At 46.9% G+C, this 16008-nt stretch overlaps 1 protein-coding gene across 2 annotated transcripts in view; it reads left to right on the top strand.

The window, feature by feature from the left end:
• Positions 1–3757: 3757 nt before the first annotated feature.
• NCLN (nicalin) overlaps positions 3758–16008 on the top strand; it is a 35740-nt gene continuing 23489 nt past the window's right edge. Inside the window, exons 1-2 of one of the 2 annotated variants that reach the window (XM_072601696.1) lie at positions 3758–4127; positions 13608–13798. In XM_072601696.1, the coding sequence (XP_072457797.1) occupies positions 3944–4127; positions 13608–13798 (375 nt within the window). In that variant the 5' untranslated portion in view covers positions 3758–3943. The remainder of the gene's footprint in view (positions 4128–13607; positions 13799–16008) is intronic. The other variant, XM_072601697.1, reaches the window with a different exon arrangement.

The following is a 16008-nucleotide window of genomic DNA, read 5'->3' as shown; positions in this document are numbered from 1 at the left end:
ATGAAGAGGAGTAAGGGAAGTCTTCTTGTAGAAGGTAGGATTTTCGTTGGGACTTAAAGAAAGACTTAAAGGTCAGTGATCAGAGCAGAGGAGGGAAAGTGCCCAGATCAGAGAGATGGAATGTCTTATTCATAGAACAGCCAGGAGGTCAGTGTCACTGAATTAAAGAGGGAGGAAGGCATAAGAAGACTAGAAAGGTGGGGAGAGGGGGTGGTAGGTTAGGAAGGGCTTTGAATGCCAAATGGAGCATGTTGTATTTGATCCTGAAGGCAACAGGCAGCACTGGAGTTTACTGAGTGGGGTGTGTGTGTGTGTGTGTGTGTGTGTGTGTGTGTGTATAAGAGAGAGAGAGAGAGAGACTGACAGACAGACAGACAGACAGATATGATCAAACCTTTGCTTTAGGAAAATCATGTTAGTGGCTGGCTGGAGGATGGACTGCAGTGGCAGGCAGACCCACTTAAGCTATTGGCATAGTCCAGGCCTGACATGATGAGGGCCTGTACTAGAGGGGTGGTAGTGTCAGAGGAGAGAAGGGGGCATATTTGAGAGGTGTTGCACAGGTGAAATCGACAGGCCTGTGCAACAGCTTGGATATCGGTGGTGAAAGATAGTTGAGGAATCCAGGCTGACTTCTAGGTTGTGAGCCTGAGAGGCTGGGATGGTGCCAGCTTCACAGTAATAAGAAGTAAAGAAGGGAAGAGGGTCTAGGGGGAAGGATAAGCAGATCTGTTTTGGATTGTTGTCTTCTGGACATTTTAGTTTGAACTGTCTGAAAGGCAGTTGAAGATGAGAAATTAGAAGTTGGCAGAGAGGTTGGGGCAGAACAGGTAAATTTCAAATCATAAATGTAGAGCTGGTAGTTAAATCTGTGGGAGCTAATGAGACTGCCAAATGAAGTTGTATAGATGAAGAGAAGAGGGCCCAGGACAGAGCCCAAAGGGATACCTGTGATTACAGGACATACCCTGAAGGAAGGTGCAGCAAAGGAGACAGACAAGGAGTGATCAGAGATGGAGGAGGAGAACCAGGAAGGGGGGGTCCCAGAAACACAGAGAGAAGACAGTATCAAGGAGGAGAGAGTGATCTACAGTGTCAAAGGCTGCTGAGAGGTTGAGGAGAATGAGGATTGAAAAAAAGCCTTTGGATTTGGTAACTAAGAGAACACTGGTAATTTTGGAGAGTTTTTGTGGAGACCCCTTTCCAGGTCAGATTTATGAATGGGGGCAGAATTCATAACCAAGAGGTAGAGAGGTTCACAGGTGAAATGGGCAAGTTTGATTGCATAAAATTAAAAAGGTGTTGCACTTTTTAAACAAAACTAATTCAGCAAGTTAGCAAAGAAGCAGGTAAGTGGGGGAAAAAGTCTTTCAAGTAAGTTTCTCTGATAAAGGTTTCATTTCTAAGACATATAAGGAACTGACTCAAATTTGTAAGAATAAGAGTCATTCCTCAATCGAAAAACAGTTAAAGTACATGAACAGAAAGTTTGCAGAGGAAGAAATCCAACCTATCAATAGCCATATGAAAAAGTCCCCCAAATAACTAATAATTAGAGAAGTGTACATCAAAACAATTCTTAGGTATCACTCACTGTGCACCCATCAGACTGACAAAGTTGACAAAGGAAAATGACAAATACTGGAAGGATGTGGGAAAATAAGTATAATGAACTATATTAGCGGAGCTGTGTACTAACCTAGCCATTCTGGAAAGAAATTTGAACCTATGCCCCCAAAGTTATTAATCTGTGCCTACCCTCAAATCTATCAATTCCATTAGTAGCTCTATGCCCCAAAGAGACAAAAAAGAGTAAAGGGACCCATATGTACGAAAATACTGATAGCAGCTCTTTTTGTGGTGGCAGAGAATTGGAAATTGAAGGGGTGTTCATCAATTGAGGAATGACTGAACAAGTTGTAGCACATGAAAGTAATACTATTGTGATGTAAGAAATGATTAAGGGGACGGTTGCAGAGAAATTTGGAAAGACTGATACAGAGTGAAGTTAACAGAACCAGGAGAACAATTTATACAAAAACAATGATATTGTAAAGATATCTCTGAAAGATTTAGGAGTTCAGATCAGTGTAATGGCTGATGACAATCCATAGTAAAATACACTTTCCACATCCTGAGAGGTAATGGACATAGATTGAGGTACATGGACAGTGTGGGAATTTGCTTTGTTTGATTTTTCATATTTATACAGGTTTTAATGTTCTTACTTTCTCCTTTGGGGTTGAGTGGAAGTAAGAAGGAAAGAATGTGGATATGAAAATAAAACTGAACAATTTTTTTTTAAAGTCTGTTAACTTCTCTGACTCATGGACAGGCAGTGAAGTATAAATAAATGAATTGCTTTCTAATCTTTTCTAGCATGAGGGTCCTTTTTAAATGTCAAAAATCTTTTGAGGATCCCCCCCCCCCCAAGATAGTCATTCTATTAGTTTCTGTTAATTGAGGTAATTCAAGATGACAGAAATACATTAATGCTTTCAGATGAATTCGCATTTTGTTCATCACAACACTGAGCATAGTAGATAAAGGGCTGATTTCAGTCAGGAAGTTCTGGGTTCAAGTCTTGCTTCTGAATCATTGTAGTTGGGTGACCTTGTGCAAGTCACTTAACTTTTCAGTGCTCCAGGCAACTGTGTAGGACTACATGGGATAGGAGCTGTCAATTTGTATCATTGGAGGGATTTTTTTTTTCTATGCTGGGAGATCCTATATGGATGAATTTGAAGGTCTGGACCTTTCCTCCTCATTTCTATGTAGGACATCTTCTATATCTAAAAATAGTAATGTAACATTTTTTCAGTATGAAAGAATGTACATTTGCTCATTGAATAATTTGCCAGAAATCCCATGGCTCCCCAGTGATCAGTTTGGGAAGTGGTACAATGGGAAGAATGTTGTTCCCAGAATCAGGGGACCCAGATGTGCCTCTTTCTAGCTGGGCAGCCACAGACCAATCATAATAACACTTGCTGTTCGGGACTCACAAGGTTGTCATGGGGATAGCACTTTTTTAACTGCAAAAGGAAGCAAAAAAGGTTATTACAGGATCATAGATTTTAGGGAATGTTAGGAATGCAACAAACATTTATTAAGTGTCAACCGTGTGCCAATGCTTTACAAATACAATCTAATTTGATCCTCAAAATAACTTTAATTTTAATATTAATTTAAAATTTTAATAAATTTGATCCTTACCTATCCTGGGAGATAGGTGAAGTTATTATCCCCAATTTACAGATGAGGAAACTGAGGCAGAAAGAAGCAAAGTGGCTTGCCTTGGGTCTTGCTGGTAGAAAGTGTCTGGGGTTGGATTTGAACTCGGGTCTTTTTTGGACCCTGTGCTCTATCCATTTTGCCCTTTAGATGCCTCATTCGGTGCAACCCTTTCATTTTGCGGGTGAGTAAACTGAGGCCCGCAGAGGTTAACCGACTTGCCCAAGGTCACACAATTGAGTAGCAGGGCTGAGTCAAACCCAAGCGCCACGTGGGTGCTCGTGCCAGGGCGCCCCTTCCCCCAATCTTGAAATTAACATTTTAATTTCCACGTGCTCTCTCCGGGCTGGATGACCCAGGCACCTTGGCCAAGGAGACTACAACTCCCGACTGCGTTTGCGCCCGCCTGTCAACGTTTCGCCCCTCCCCACAAGCACCGTGGGCCCAGAGGACTACGACTCCCATGAGGCTAAGCGCGCCCGGAGAACGCATTCTTTCCCCAGTGCCGCTAAGACTACATTTCCCAGGAGGCAGAGCGGCGGCGGCGGAGTACACGGCGCTGCCTGAAGGACCCCGGGGCTGTCCATGCCGCTGTGCTGCCGGCGGACCAGGAGTCCGAGCTTCGGGAGCCCAAGCCCGAGCTGCCGCCGCCGTCCGTGTCCCTGCCGGAGCCCCGCCGACCGCGGGCCGCCCCTGCCCGGCCGCCAGTATGCTGGAGGAGGCGGGCGAGGTGCTGGAGAACATGCTGAAGGCCTCGTGCCTGCCCCTCAGCTTCATCGTCTTCCTGCCCGCCGTGCTGCTGCTCGTGGCGCCGCCGCTGCCCGCCGCCGACGCGGCGCACGAGTTCACCGTCTACCGCATGCAGCAGTACGACCTGCAGGGCCAGGCCTACGGTGCGTCCTCCCCCGCCGCCGCCCCGGCCCCTCCCCCCATGCGCACCCCCGCCGCGACCGGCCCCCGACCCCCTAGTGTGAGTGCGACTGTGGGTGGGTGGGTGTGTGAGTGGGTGTGTGCGCGCGCCCCGCCCCACCCGAGCGCGACCCCGCAGCGCTCGTGGGCCCCCTCCCCCTCCTGGAGTCTGGCTCCCCTCTCTGTGCCTCCTGCCCCAGACTTAGGACCTCCGCCCCTCCCCCCGCCCTTGTCCACCAGCTCAGCCTGGCCCTGGCCACGAGGCGAGGGACACCGCACCCGTCCCTTCCAGACAGATCCCTGTCTGGTCCTGCCGTTTGGAGTGGGAGCCCCTCCCCCCATGCGGGGGGCTGGGCCGGCCTCTCCCGTGCCCTGGGGCCTTAGTCTGTGCTGCCCCGGGGGTTCCGTGCCCGCGAGCTGGTGTCACAGTGCCCGTGTCTGATCCTGCCCCAGACTGACCAGTCCTGCCTTCTGCTGCCCCCTCCCAGCCCAGTCCCGGCTGTTTCTGGCTGGCCCCTGCCCCTGGGCCGGGTCTGCCCTCAGTCTGGAGAGGCCTCTCGGATGGCCGTGCTCTAGTCCCTGGAGCCCCCTCCCCATCTCTGCTTGTCGAGCCGGGAACTGTTCCCCGAAGCCATCTACCCTGCGCCGGGCTCCTGTCATGGGCCTCGCCTGTCCAGGGTCCAACTCTGCCTGACCCCGGGGAGACCCCTGGCCCCCATCCTGTCTGCAGGCTCCATTCAGGCCCTGCTGGGTGCCCCCTGTCCTGCAGCTGTTGCCCCCCTCCCCCCGCCCCCATTCTCCAAAGATGCTCTGTTTTCTGTTCCTCTGGCTCCCTCTCCTACCTTCTTTTCTCAGAGGTAGTTTTTTACAACCCAGTATTTACCTGCCTCCCCCCAATAAAAACACTTTTCATTTCCTTGTGGACCCTCCCTGTGTTCCTGGGCTCCTCTCCCAAGGTCCTTGCCTCACTGGAAGCATTTGGAGGTTGTTAGCTTCTCCCTAAGCTTGGGGGCTTCCCTCCCACCTTGGTCTCCCAGAAAGACCAGATTGCTGGTGGCCTTTCCCACCTCCTCCCCCATACCAGGCTCTTTGGGGGGAAGGGAAGGCTTGCACAGTTGGCAGTGACAGGCTTAGGAATCTGCAGAGCATGTGTGCTGTGTTGAGTGTGTGTGAGCCGTTTTTCTGCCCCTCTGGGAGCGCGTCTTCTCCGGGCGTTGTCTTGGGCCACTACGACTCTTCAGTGAGCTGGACTTGAGATCTAGAGCCTGGGCTTTAAATTTCTGATCCTGCCATTCGCTAGTTATTTAACCTTGGGCAGGTGTTCAGCCTCAGTTTTCTCATCTGTATAAAATAAAAATATGAGGCTGTTAACCTTTGCACCTCCAAACTGGTGCCTCACATGTGCAGAGTGCTTTCCTCACAGTAACACTGGGAGGTGAGTACTACCTTCATTTTACAAGGGAAGAAACGGAGGCCCTGAAAGAGAAATACCTTGTCAGTGGCGCCCAGTCCAGGAAGTCTCCTGGCCCCAGTACCAGCCCTTGTGCTGGGGAAAAGCCCACCAGTCCCATACTAGGCCTTCACACTCCCACTAACGCCGGAGTAGTGGAGTTCAGAGCCAAGCTCCACAGCTCCTGTGTAACCTCAGCCTCAGTTTCCTCATCTGTAAAACAAAGAGGGTGCCCTGGATGCTTTCCAAGGCCCCTTCTATCTCTTCATCCTCTCACTTCAGCATGGACTTTGGGCAGCTGGTTGGCCTGGCTTTGGGGAAGAAGCATGGGACATGCAGTGGTCCTGGTGAAATGACTCTGGAACCCCTCAGGGCCTGGGGTCAGTGCCAGTTCTAATGCTTCCTGCTTGTGTGCCCTTGGACAAGTCACTGAGCCTCCCCTTCAGCTCCAAATGAAGGGGTGGGATGCATTGGCTTGGGACATCCTTGCTGCACCAGGACCCTGCTTCCCTCATGGTTAACTGGAAGATTTGGAGCTCCCTCCCATTGGGCATCAGCTTCTCAGACTCACAGTGTCTGTTAAACTATTTGAAGACTCCTTCTTTCAGTTTGAGGTTGGGCTTTGCTGGCCTTAGTCCCCTGCCATTACCTTGTTTCCTGGCCTGGGGAGCCAAGGCTCTGGAGACCCAAGGAAGAGGCAGCATGTTTTTCTGGGCTCTGCTTAATTGGGCCTCAGGAGAGACTCCATAGCTCCAGCCTGGGAGCTGCCGTCCCCCCCAGGGAATGGGGTCTTGGAGTTGGATTGTTTCATCCCCCTGGGACCAGGCCCTTCTGCCTGAAAGCCTCTCTCTCCTCTCCTCTTTCCTTCTCCCTGCTTTGTAGGGACTCCTCCTTGTAAGTCTGCTTTGCATCTTTTTCCTAATCAGTCCCTGAGCCACATGGGCAGGCTCCGAAGTTTGGATTACAGCTAAATTCAGCAAACTTTCATGAAGTAAGGGCCTCCTGTGTATGGGTAAGGCCCTCTGCTAGGTGCCGGGGCTGCAGAAGCAGACTCCTTGAGTGCAGTAGGCAGAGATTGTCCTCTGCTCTTCTCGGATCCCCAGATATTTGCTTCCTGCCTGACTGTCCCTGCCCTCCTTGTCTCTGCTGATCAGATTAGCCCTGTGTTCTGGTCTTGTATGTGTGTGGAACTGGAGGAATTTGGGGTGTGCTTGGGAAAGGCCTCTGGGGGAAGGTGAGTGTGTTGGTCTAAAGCCCTGAGGCAGTGAGTGGTTCCTCTTTCTTGTTCTTCCCTGCTTTTCTGGCTGGAGCCTCCTATCTTGGCTTATACAGAAGGAAGTAGAGGAAATGTTGAAAGGTGATTATTGGCATGGGGTATCTGCCATCCTTGGAGACGAGAGTGGCCCCATAAGTCTCAAGGCAGTGTAAACCTGGACCTGGTGTGGAGGAAAGAGTGCAGTTAGGGTTGGGCTGACTGGGTTTGGAGTTGGGCCCTGGTTCTGTGAGCTGTGGTGGCCTCACCTAACCTGCTCCTGGATCCTCCTGCTCCCTGCGCATTCTAGAGCTGGGCCTGAATAGAGCCAGCTCTTGGCTTCTTGAATGGCTTCTCAAGGTTCCTTTCCTTGCCACCTTTCCCCCCATTCACCTCCTACCCATTTCCAGGTCAGATTATATTATATCTTGGATTGCTGGGGCAGAGTTCAAGGTTTAGCATGAGCTCAAATGTGTTTGATTAGACCTGGAGGGAGACAGGTGAAATGGGCAGGGACTTGGGTTGGGCTCTGAGTCAGAAGACCTAAATTTAAATCCATGTCCTGCCTCTCCATTGCGCCAGGATTTTAGGCAGATCCTTTCCTCTGGCTACGCCTCAGTTTCCCCATTCATAAAATAGGATATTTGGACTTGAGCTTTTAAGGACCCTTGTAGCCAGAAGATTCTGAGATATGAAAAGTGGAACCAGAGTGAAGTTGTGTTTTTTTAACCACCCATGCAATATCTGGTCCCTGAGGTGGCCCAAGGAGCTTGTTGAGATATTTGTTCAAATGCCAGTACCTTTAAAAGTGGCTTTTAAGGAAGATTGCATTGCCAGGAAAACAAGGGGAGTCAAATACTGCCATATGAAGGATTTGAGGTGATTTGAATTATGACAGTGGTCATAACCAAAATATGGTAGTTATATTTGTATGGTTTTTAAAAAAATTATTGCTGTTAATCTGTTAAGCAAATAATGTGTGTAGTATAAAACCCTTGTTCTTGGGCTGTGAACCTGAGAGGACCATGCAGGGCAATGGTCTGCTTGGGGGCATTTGTTCACGTTGGGCCGGGACCATTGTCTCAAATACTGGCTGAATGACCATTGGCAAACTGTGCCCTTTTACAGCTCTGGATCTCAGTTTCTCCACGTGTAATGGTGATAAAAATTCTCTATTATTACAAACCTGAAAAATAACATTTTTCTATTTCTGGACAAAAGTAGAAAAAGATTACATATAAAACTGCTCCTCTTGGTGTAATGATTATAATGAATGATTATTTCCATTTTTATAGCCCTGAGGGGCAGTGTGTTTTGGTGGATAGAGAGCTGGCTTTGAAACCAGGAGGACCTGGGTTCAAGTCCTGATTTGGACACATCCTGGCTGAGACCAGTTGAGGTGACAGGACTGATTGTTACATCCCAGGCAGGTAGAGAGCCAGGCACTGAGTGGTGTTTGTTGATGGGGGATTTAGATGGTTGTCAGGGCAAGGTGATCAGATCCTCTTTGCTGCTGGAGTTCCATTTATCTTTGCTGTCATTGTGCCCAGAACACAGCTGGCTTCCCGATGAGATCTTGGCAAATCCAGCTGACCAAGTGCTGATAGCCTCTTTCCTCATGAACTCCTTTGAAAAGCACTACATCAATTCTTCCCTCTTACCCCCTCCAAGTTCTTGCAATTAATATTTCATTGAATTGTTTTTTTGGGACTACTTTTCTCCAAGTGAAGTGTTCCTTCTCGTTGTCCCTGAGGTTTGCTAATGCTTGCTTGTTCTGTCTATTGGGAGGCCAGCTGTTTTCTAATGTCAAGGCTTTGGTTGGCTGCAGAGGTTTGTCCCAAATCCAGAGTGACTGCCAGGGGCTGCCAACAGCAGCTCATCCAAAGGGGGCCTGACTGAAAACATCCTTTCTCCATGTTTGTTCCCTGGGAAGAGAGTGAGTAGGTAGCATGTAGAGGGAGAGAAAATAATAATGAAGAATCCTGTGTCCGTAGCCCAGCATACTTACTGCTTTGCACATGGTAGGCACTTAATGAGTGTTTTTAAGTTGACTTGTTTTACCACCTCACACCTATCAGAGTGGTTAATATGAAAAAACAGAAAAATGTTGGGTGTTGGAGAAAACTGGGACACTAATGCACTGTTGGTGGAGTTGTGGACTCATCCATTCCGGATCATTCTGGAGAGCAATTTGGAACTATGCCCAAAAGGCTATAAAATTCTGCGTACCCTTTGATCCAGCAGTACCACACTATTAGGTTTATATCCTAAAGATATCCGAAAAAAGGGGAAAGGACCTATTTGTACAAAAATGTTCATAGCAACATTTTGTGGTGGCTAAGAATTAGAAATTGAAGGGATACCCACCAGTCGGGGAATAGCAACATAAGCTGTGGTAGATGATTGTAATAGTATATTATTGTGCTATAAGAAGTGACAAGGAGGATGATTTCAGAAAAACTTGAAAAGATTTAGATGAACTGACGCACAGTGAAGTGAACAGAACCAGGAGAACATTTATACACAGTAAAAACAATATTGTCCAATAAAGAGCTTAGCTATTCTCAGTAATACAATGATCCAAGTTTTAACTGAGTCCGTGTTTTACTGAACAAATCCTCATAATAAAAGGATTTGTTCTGTGAAGTTTCGATTCAGTCAAAAGGCTACACTTGAGGACCTAGTGGGCCACATGTGGCCTCAAGGTTGCAGGTGTCGTTCCTGCTCCCCGCCATCCTTACTCTCTGCCTTCAGAGGAAGAACTGATATTGATTGCATGCGTTCTGAAGCATGCTATTTTTCCTTTTTAACTTTTATTCAAGTCTTGTACAAAGTGGCTATTATGGAAATGGGAGGGAAGGGAGGTATTGCATTTGGAATTCAGAATTTTAAATAAAAATGTTAAAAAAATTTGAGAAAAATTGACTTGTTTTAGTGTTTTAAAGTGTACAAAATTGCCTTCTTCCACAACAGGCCAGGGAAGTACTGAGTACAAGTATTAGTTCCCTTTTGGAAGATGAGTGAACTGAGGCTCAGAGACTTGACTGTGGCCATATTGCTGTGACTAATGCTGATTTTTTTAAAAAAATTATATTTATTTATAAGGAATTCTTCCTACTGCTCCTCCTCCCTGCAGTTGAATGTTAAAAAAAAAAAAAGCCCTCATAACAAATATGCATAGTCCAGGGTAAAACCAAATTTCCACGTTGATCATATCCCAAAAATGCATGTCGTATTCTGCATTTTAAAGTTCATCGCTTCTGTGGAACAGCATGGGTCTTCTGTTCATCTTTCTTCTCTGGATCAGTGGTTTATTGTTGAACTGCTCAGAATTCTCAAGTCTTTGAAAGTTGTTTTTCTCTCTGATGTCGTTGTATGAATTGTTCTAGTTCTTCTCCTTCCACTTTGTACCAGTTCACAGAGATCTTTTCGGTTTTCTCTTAAACTGTCCTTCATTTCTTTTGGCCTGATTGTGTTCCATTTTATTCGTGTACCATAATTTGGTTAGCCATTCTCCCAATAAGAAAGCACATTTTTAGTTTCTAGTTTTTGGCTACTACAAAAAAAAAAGCTGCTGTAACTATTTCTGTATATGTGGGTCCTTTTCCTTTTTCTTTGACTCCTTTGGGGTATAGACCTAGTATTGCTGGGTCAAAAGGAAGGCAGAGTTGAGTAACCTAGAGCACACTTCCAAATTGCTTTCCAGAACAGCTGAATCAGTCCACAACTCCACCAACACATTAGTGTTCTGGTTTTCTTGCAGCTCCTCCAACATTGATCATTTTCTTCTTTTGCCGTCTTTGTTAATCTGATAGATGTGAGGTGGCACCTCAGAGTTAGCCCTAAGATTTAAACCCAGGCCTCCTAATTTCCACATCGTGTCTCTAAAGTGAGTACATGTCTCTGTGAAATTCAGGGATTTGGAGTGAACAGTCTCCAAATTCCTTGGCAGCTTTACTATTTTATGATTCAGTTGTGATGTTTCAAAGTTGCAAGAGGCATAATTTCTTGGCAATTAATCATTTTATTAATGGTGCTAGCATTTTAATAAAAGAGGTCAGTGATACTCTCAAATGCCAATGACAGTTATGGCAGCCAGCTCAGCTTATATGCTCTTGGAAACATGGGTGTTCCTGAGGGTGGCAATCAGCTCTGATTGGTTAATAACTAATGAGAGAATGAATATTACAATAAGAAGTAGGCTCACTATTAGGAGGGTCTGAGAGAGTAACATCATATCATTCTTGGACAAAGAGACTATCTCTCCTCCCAGTCCACCCCCAACCTTGGGCAATCTAATCAAAGAATTGATCCCCATCCAAACTGGAATAGAACCTGTGGGCTTTCCCACCTTAGATTAAATTCCTTGTCACATTGGTTAATGCCTGACCTATCTCGTTATCAGTACTGTCCTTCAAGAGATTGAACTTTGAAATGAGGACTATAGAAAAAGGGGGAACTCTGGATCTCCCCAAGTTATATAATCATTTCTCTCATGTTATAATCAGCATTAAGGAATCTGGGGATTTGAATTCAGCAGAGAAGACTTAAGTGGATAAGGAATTAAAGCCTAGGAAACTTTTAAAGAATCATTTTGGTCTTCCCAGTGTGTTCACTCCCTCTCTGGGAGGAGGGAAGGATGATGAATGCTATTTCACAGTAACTCCAGTGATCATTACACTTGGCTGATGTTCAGCCTTAGCCTGAATGGCTGGTTATTGTCCAGCGTGAAAGCACTTCAAAGGCAGCCCTGCTTCCTTCGAAGCTGTGACGAGAGTAACTCTTTCCTGATTGGTCTTGGAAATTAATAGCAACAGTGAAGGTGCCCAGACCCCTCAGATGATTCTATTTTGGCAGTTTTGCTTGTAGTGAACTATTGCCAACTGTTTGTGTTAGCTAGGCCTTTGTCAACCAAATGGACATTTGCACTGATGGGCACAACTCTAGGTCTGGGCTGTGTTGCATCTATTTGCAATGTCCCTGGCTAGTAGACCATGATACCCTTGAGAAAGGGATTTTAACCTAATTCACATATCAACCATATGTTATCAAAACTGGAAGGCCACTTAGAAACCATTTAAGTCCAACCATCTTTATTTTATCAGTAAGGAATCTGAGGCCCAGTGGTACTTGCCCAAGGTCAACAGCAAGTTAAGTTGATGAGACAGTGTATTGATTGTTCCATAGACATCTCAAACTCAGCATGTCCCAAACTGAACTTACCTTTCTCTTCAAACCTCTGAAAGGCATTACTAGTCTTCTAGACTCCCATGTATGTGCCCTTGGCATTAACCTCAATTCTAAACACTCCATCACCCCATGTATCCAATGAGCTGCTAATCTTGTCTTTTCTGCTTTCTTTTCTTCTCCCACTCTAGCAGCCACCACCTTAGTTGAGGCTCTCATCACTTCTCACTTGGATATTTGCTACAGCCTCTTTGAGGCAGGTCTCCCTGCCTCAAATCTCTTCCCACTGCAGCCATACGTTGTAACCGGTGATTTTCCTTAAGTAGAAATTTGACCGCTTGATTCTCCCATGGCTTCTTTACTGCTTTTAGGATAAAATACATTAACTCATTTTTCAGTTGTGTCCAACTCTTCATGACCCTATTTGAGATTTTCTTGACAGAGATACTGCAGTGGTTTGCCATTTCCTTCTCTAGCTCATTTTACAGATGAGGAAACTCAGGCAAACAGGATTAAATGATTTGCCCAGGGTCACATAGCTAGAAAGTGTCTGAGGTCATATTTGAACTCAGGAAGATGAGTCTTCTTAATTCCAAGCTCAGTTCATTATTCATTGGGCCACCTAACTGCCTGGGAATAAAATATAAGCTTCTCTATAGCTTTTAAAACCACATACAACTTTCCCCAATTTAATTTAAAAAAATTTTAATTTTCAGTTCCAAATTCTCTCCCTCCCTTTACCCTTTTTTCCCTACTTGTTGAAAAGGCAAGAAATATGAAGCCCATTAGACATATGAAGTCATGCAAAACATTTCTACATTAGCCATGTTCTAAAAAAAAAGAGAAAGAGAAAAAAAATGTTGTCCAATCTGCACTCTAAATGCATCAGTTCTCAGTCTAGAGGTGGATAGCGTTTTATATCATGAGTCCTTTGGAGTTGTGTTAGCTCATTGTGTTGATCAGTTACTAAGTCTCACAGTTTGTCTTTACTTTACTGCTGCTACTATGTACAATGTTTTCCTGGTTCTGCTCACTTTGTATCAGTTCATGCAAATCTACCCAGGTGTTTCTGAAACCCTTTCCATCATTTCTTACAGCATAATACATTCATCTAACCTAACTTTCCTTTTCTTGGCCTCCGTCTTCCAGCCACACTGGCCTGCTTTCTGCTCCTTTGTCACTCTGATGCAGTTCAGGCTTCACCTTCTGCATGAAGCTTTTGCTGATCCCCCAAATGTTCCCAGATTCCCTTGTATTTACCTGTTTGCTGTGTGTCTGTATTCACTTAATGGTTGTGCTGTATATATTTATGGGTGTCCTTGTCTCCCCTATGAGAATGTTAGCTCCTTTCAAGTAGGGGTTGTTTCCATTTTGGTACTTGGTGTAGGGCACTTAGTAGGTGCTTCATCAGTCTTGTCGCTTGATTCATTCAAACCCAGGACCCAGGACTTCTGTCTTCCAGGTAGTCCCACTCAGCTTGGCAGACCCACTGGATGCTAGTTTTTTGTGAGCTCCCTGGGATGGGGAGAGCTTCTTCAGTGGCTGAGGGCTCCTCTGCTTTCTCCCTTATCACAGGCACCCGGAATGCAGTGCTCAACACAGAGGCGAGGACAGTTGAGGCGGATGTGCTGAGTCGCCGCTGTGTCATGATGCGGCTGGTGGATTTCTCCTATGAGCAGTACCAAAAGGCCCTCCGGCAGTCGGCCGGGGCTGTGGTCATCATCCTGCCACGGGCCATGGCTGCTGTGCCACAGGATGTCATCCGAGTACGTACTGTCACCCCATCACCCCTTCCCCTCCCCCTCCTTCTGCTGCCTCAGCCACACTCAGCCCCACAGCTCTCAGTGTTTGGACTCGGCAGACTGGGCTTCTAAACCTGCTTCTGTCACTCACTGCTGGGGGACCCTTGGCAGCAGGTCCCTTTGTGCTTGCTGGGTCTCAGTTTCCCTATCTGTAAAATGACAGAGTTGCACTGAATGGCATCCAGAGATTCTTGCAGTTCTGATTATGGGCTGTCATCTTTGATCCCTGTCCTTCCCTGCTCTCTCCCCTTCATTCTCATTCCCCCAGGTTTTATATTTCAGTGACTCCATGTGGGGCCTTACTCTACTAGTGTAGTCAGTCAACAGCAAGCATTTATTAAGCACCTCCTGTGTGTGAGACACTGTGCAGACCCCGTTCTCACATAACTCCCCCTTCCCTTCACAGTCTAAAGAGGCTTGGGAAACGATTGTATAGAAGGTAGGATTTTAGCTGGGACTTGAAGGAAGCCAGGCAGCAGAAACAAGGAGGGGGAGAATTGCAGGTGGGGAGACAGCCAGTAAAAATGCCCAGGGCCAGGAGTTGGAGTATCTTGTTCCAGGAACAGCCAAGAGGTCAGTGTCACTGGATTGCAGAGTGGGGACAGGGAGAGAGAAGGTATAAGTGGGAAGGGGCCAAACAGAGGATTTTGTATTTGATTCTAGAGGTGACAAGGAGATGGTGGAGTTTATCGAGTAGGAGAGTGATGTGGTTCTATGTGTGCTTGAGGAAAATCACTTTAGTGGCTGATAGGAGCAGGGGTGGGGTGGGGGAAGGGGGTTATGGCAGGCAGCCCCCTAGCAGCTATGGAACGATGCAGGCCTTCACCAGTGAGGGTGGCAGTGTCAGAGGAGACAAGGGGTTGGGTGGGAAAGATGCTACTGAGGTCAAATCAACAGGCCTTGATAGCAGATTGGCTTGTACAGGGAAGGTTTTTTAAGGAGAGACTTGAATGTGAAAGGAGGCATCAGACAGTCAGACAGTGGATGAGAAGAAGCCAAGGGTTAGAGGGGAGGTTTGGAGAAGAGGACCAGGAGAGGCACCCATGGGCACAGGGAGAGAACTGGCCTTGACCAGAAGAATGGCCCCTCTTTTCTTGTCTTCAGGGCAGACATTCACATGGCGTCTTGCCATTTCTCCTGCCTCTCCCTGTGGCTGCCTCGCCTCACTGACACCAGCGCTGTCTGGCCAGTCCCTGTGGACCCTTGAGCTTTGCTGATGGGTCAGTGCTTGTCTTGGACCACGCAGGCATTCTGCCATCTGATGCTGAGTATATCCTGCTCTGTCCTCCCCTCTTTGCTTCTGACTCTGGCCCTGGAAACAGTCATCAGATCACTACTGCTGTTGCTGTTGGAGAGGATCAGACTGTCCCCTGGCCTCCTGCTCCATGCCAGACCTCCCTTTCCCGGCCACCACTCTTGGCTTGTCTCCCCCATTCCAAGTAATCCCTTGAGGGCAGGGGATGGCTCACTTGTCTGTTCACAGCATCCAGCACAGTGCCTGCTCCAGAGAAGGCACTGAATGGGGTTTTCATTCATTCCCATTTCCCCATCCTCCCCCTAGTGGCAGTGGTCTACGTGCCTCATTTTTCAATTATTGATCAAGATTTTTTCAAGTGCTTCCTTTGTGCCCGGCACTGTGCTCTGAGAGTTTGTTCACTGGCCCGCAGTGTTCCTCTCTTATCCAGGGGATCAGCACACACCCTGAAGCTGCCTCAGTTACCCTGGTCTCTGAGTTCTTTAGTCTCTTTGGGTCCCAGTACCTACCCCCAAGATTATTTTGAGGATCAAATAAGATAACCTTTGTCAGGTGAATGGCAAACTTTAAAGGACTCTAGAAATGCCACCGTGACGTCCCTGAGTGATGTAGCGGATGGATCACTAGACCTAGTGTCAGGAAGATCGGAGTTATTGGCCTCCGACACAGGCTAACCTTGTGACCCCGGGCGAATCACTTAACATCTGTTTGCCTCAGTTCCCCCTCTGTAAAATGGGGATAATAATAGCACCTGCCTCCCAAGGTGGTTATGAGGATCAAATGGCCTGTAAAACACTTTGCAAATGTTCTGTAGCTATGTCAATGTTGGTTCTTGTCATTACGAATTAGTATTTTCTTAGCAGTAATGATGCCTCAGCCCTCCGTGGGTGTAGTCACACCCTGATCTCACCATTAGCCA

This window comes from Notamacropus eugenii, chromosome 4 (assembly GCF_028372415.1).
Source record: "Notamacropus eugenii isolate mMacEug1 chromosome 4, mMacEug1.pri_v2, whole genome shotgun sequence".
Classification (NCBI taxonomy): Eukaryota; Metazoa; Chordata; class Mammalia; order Diprotodontia; family Macropodidae; genus Notamacropus; species Notamacropus eugenii.
The sequence above is the reverse complement of the archived record's forward strand: the minus strand, read 5'-3'. Positions and strand labels throughout refer to the sequence as shown.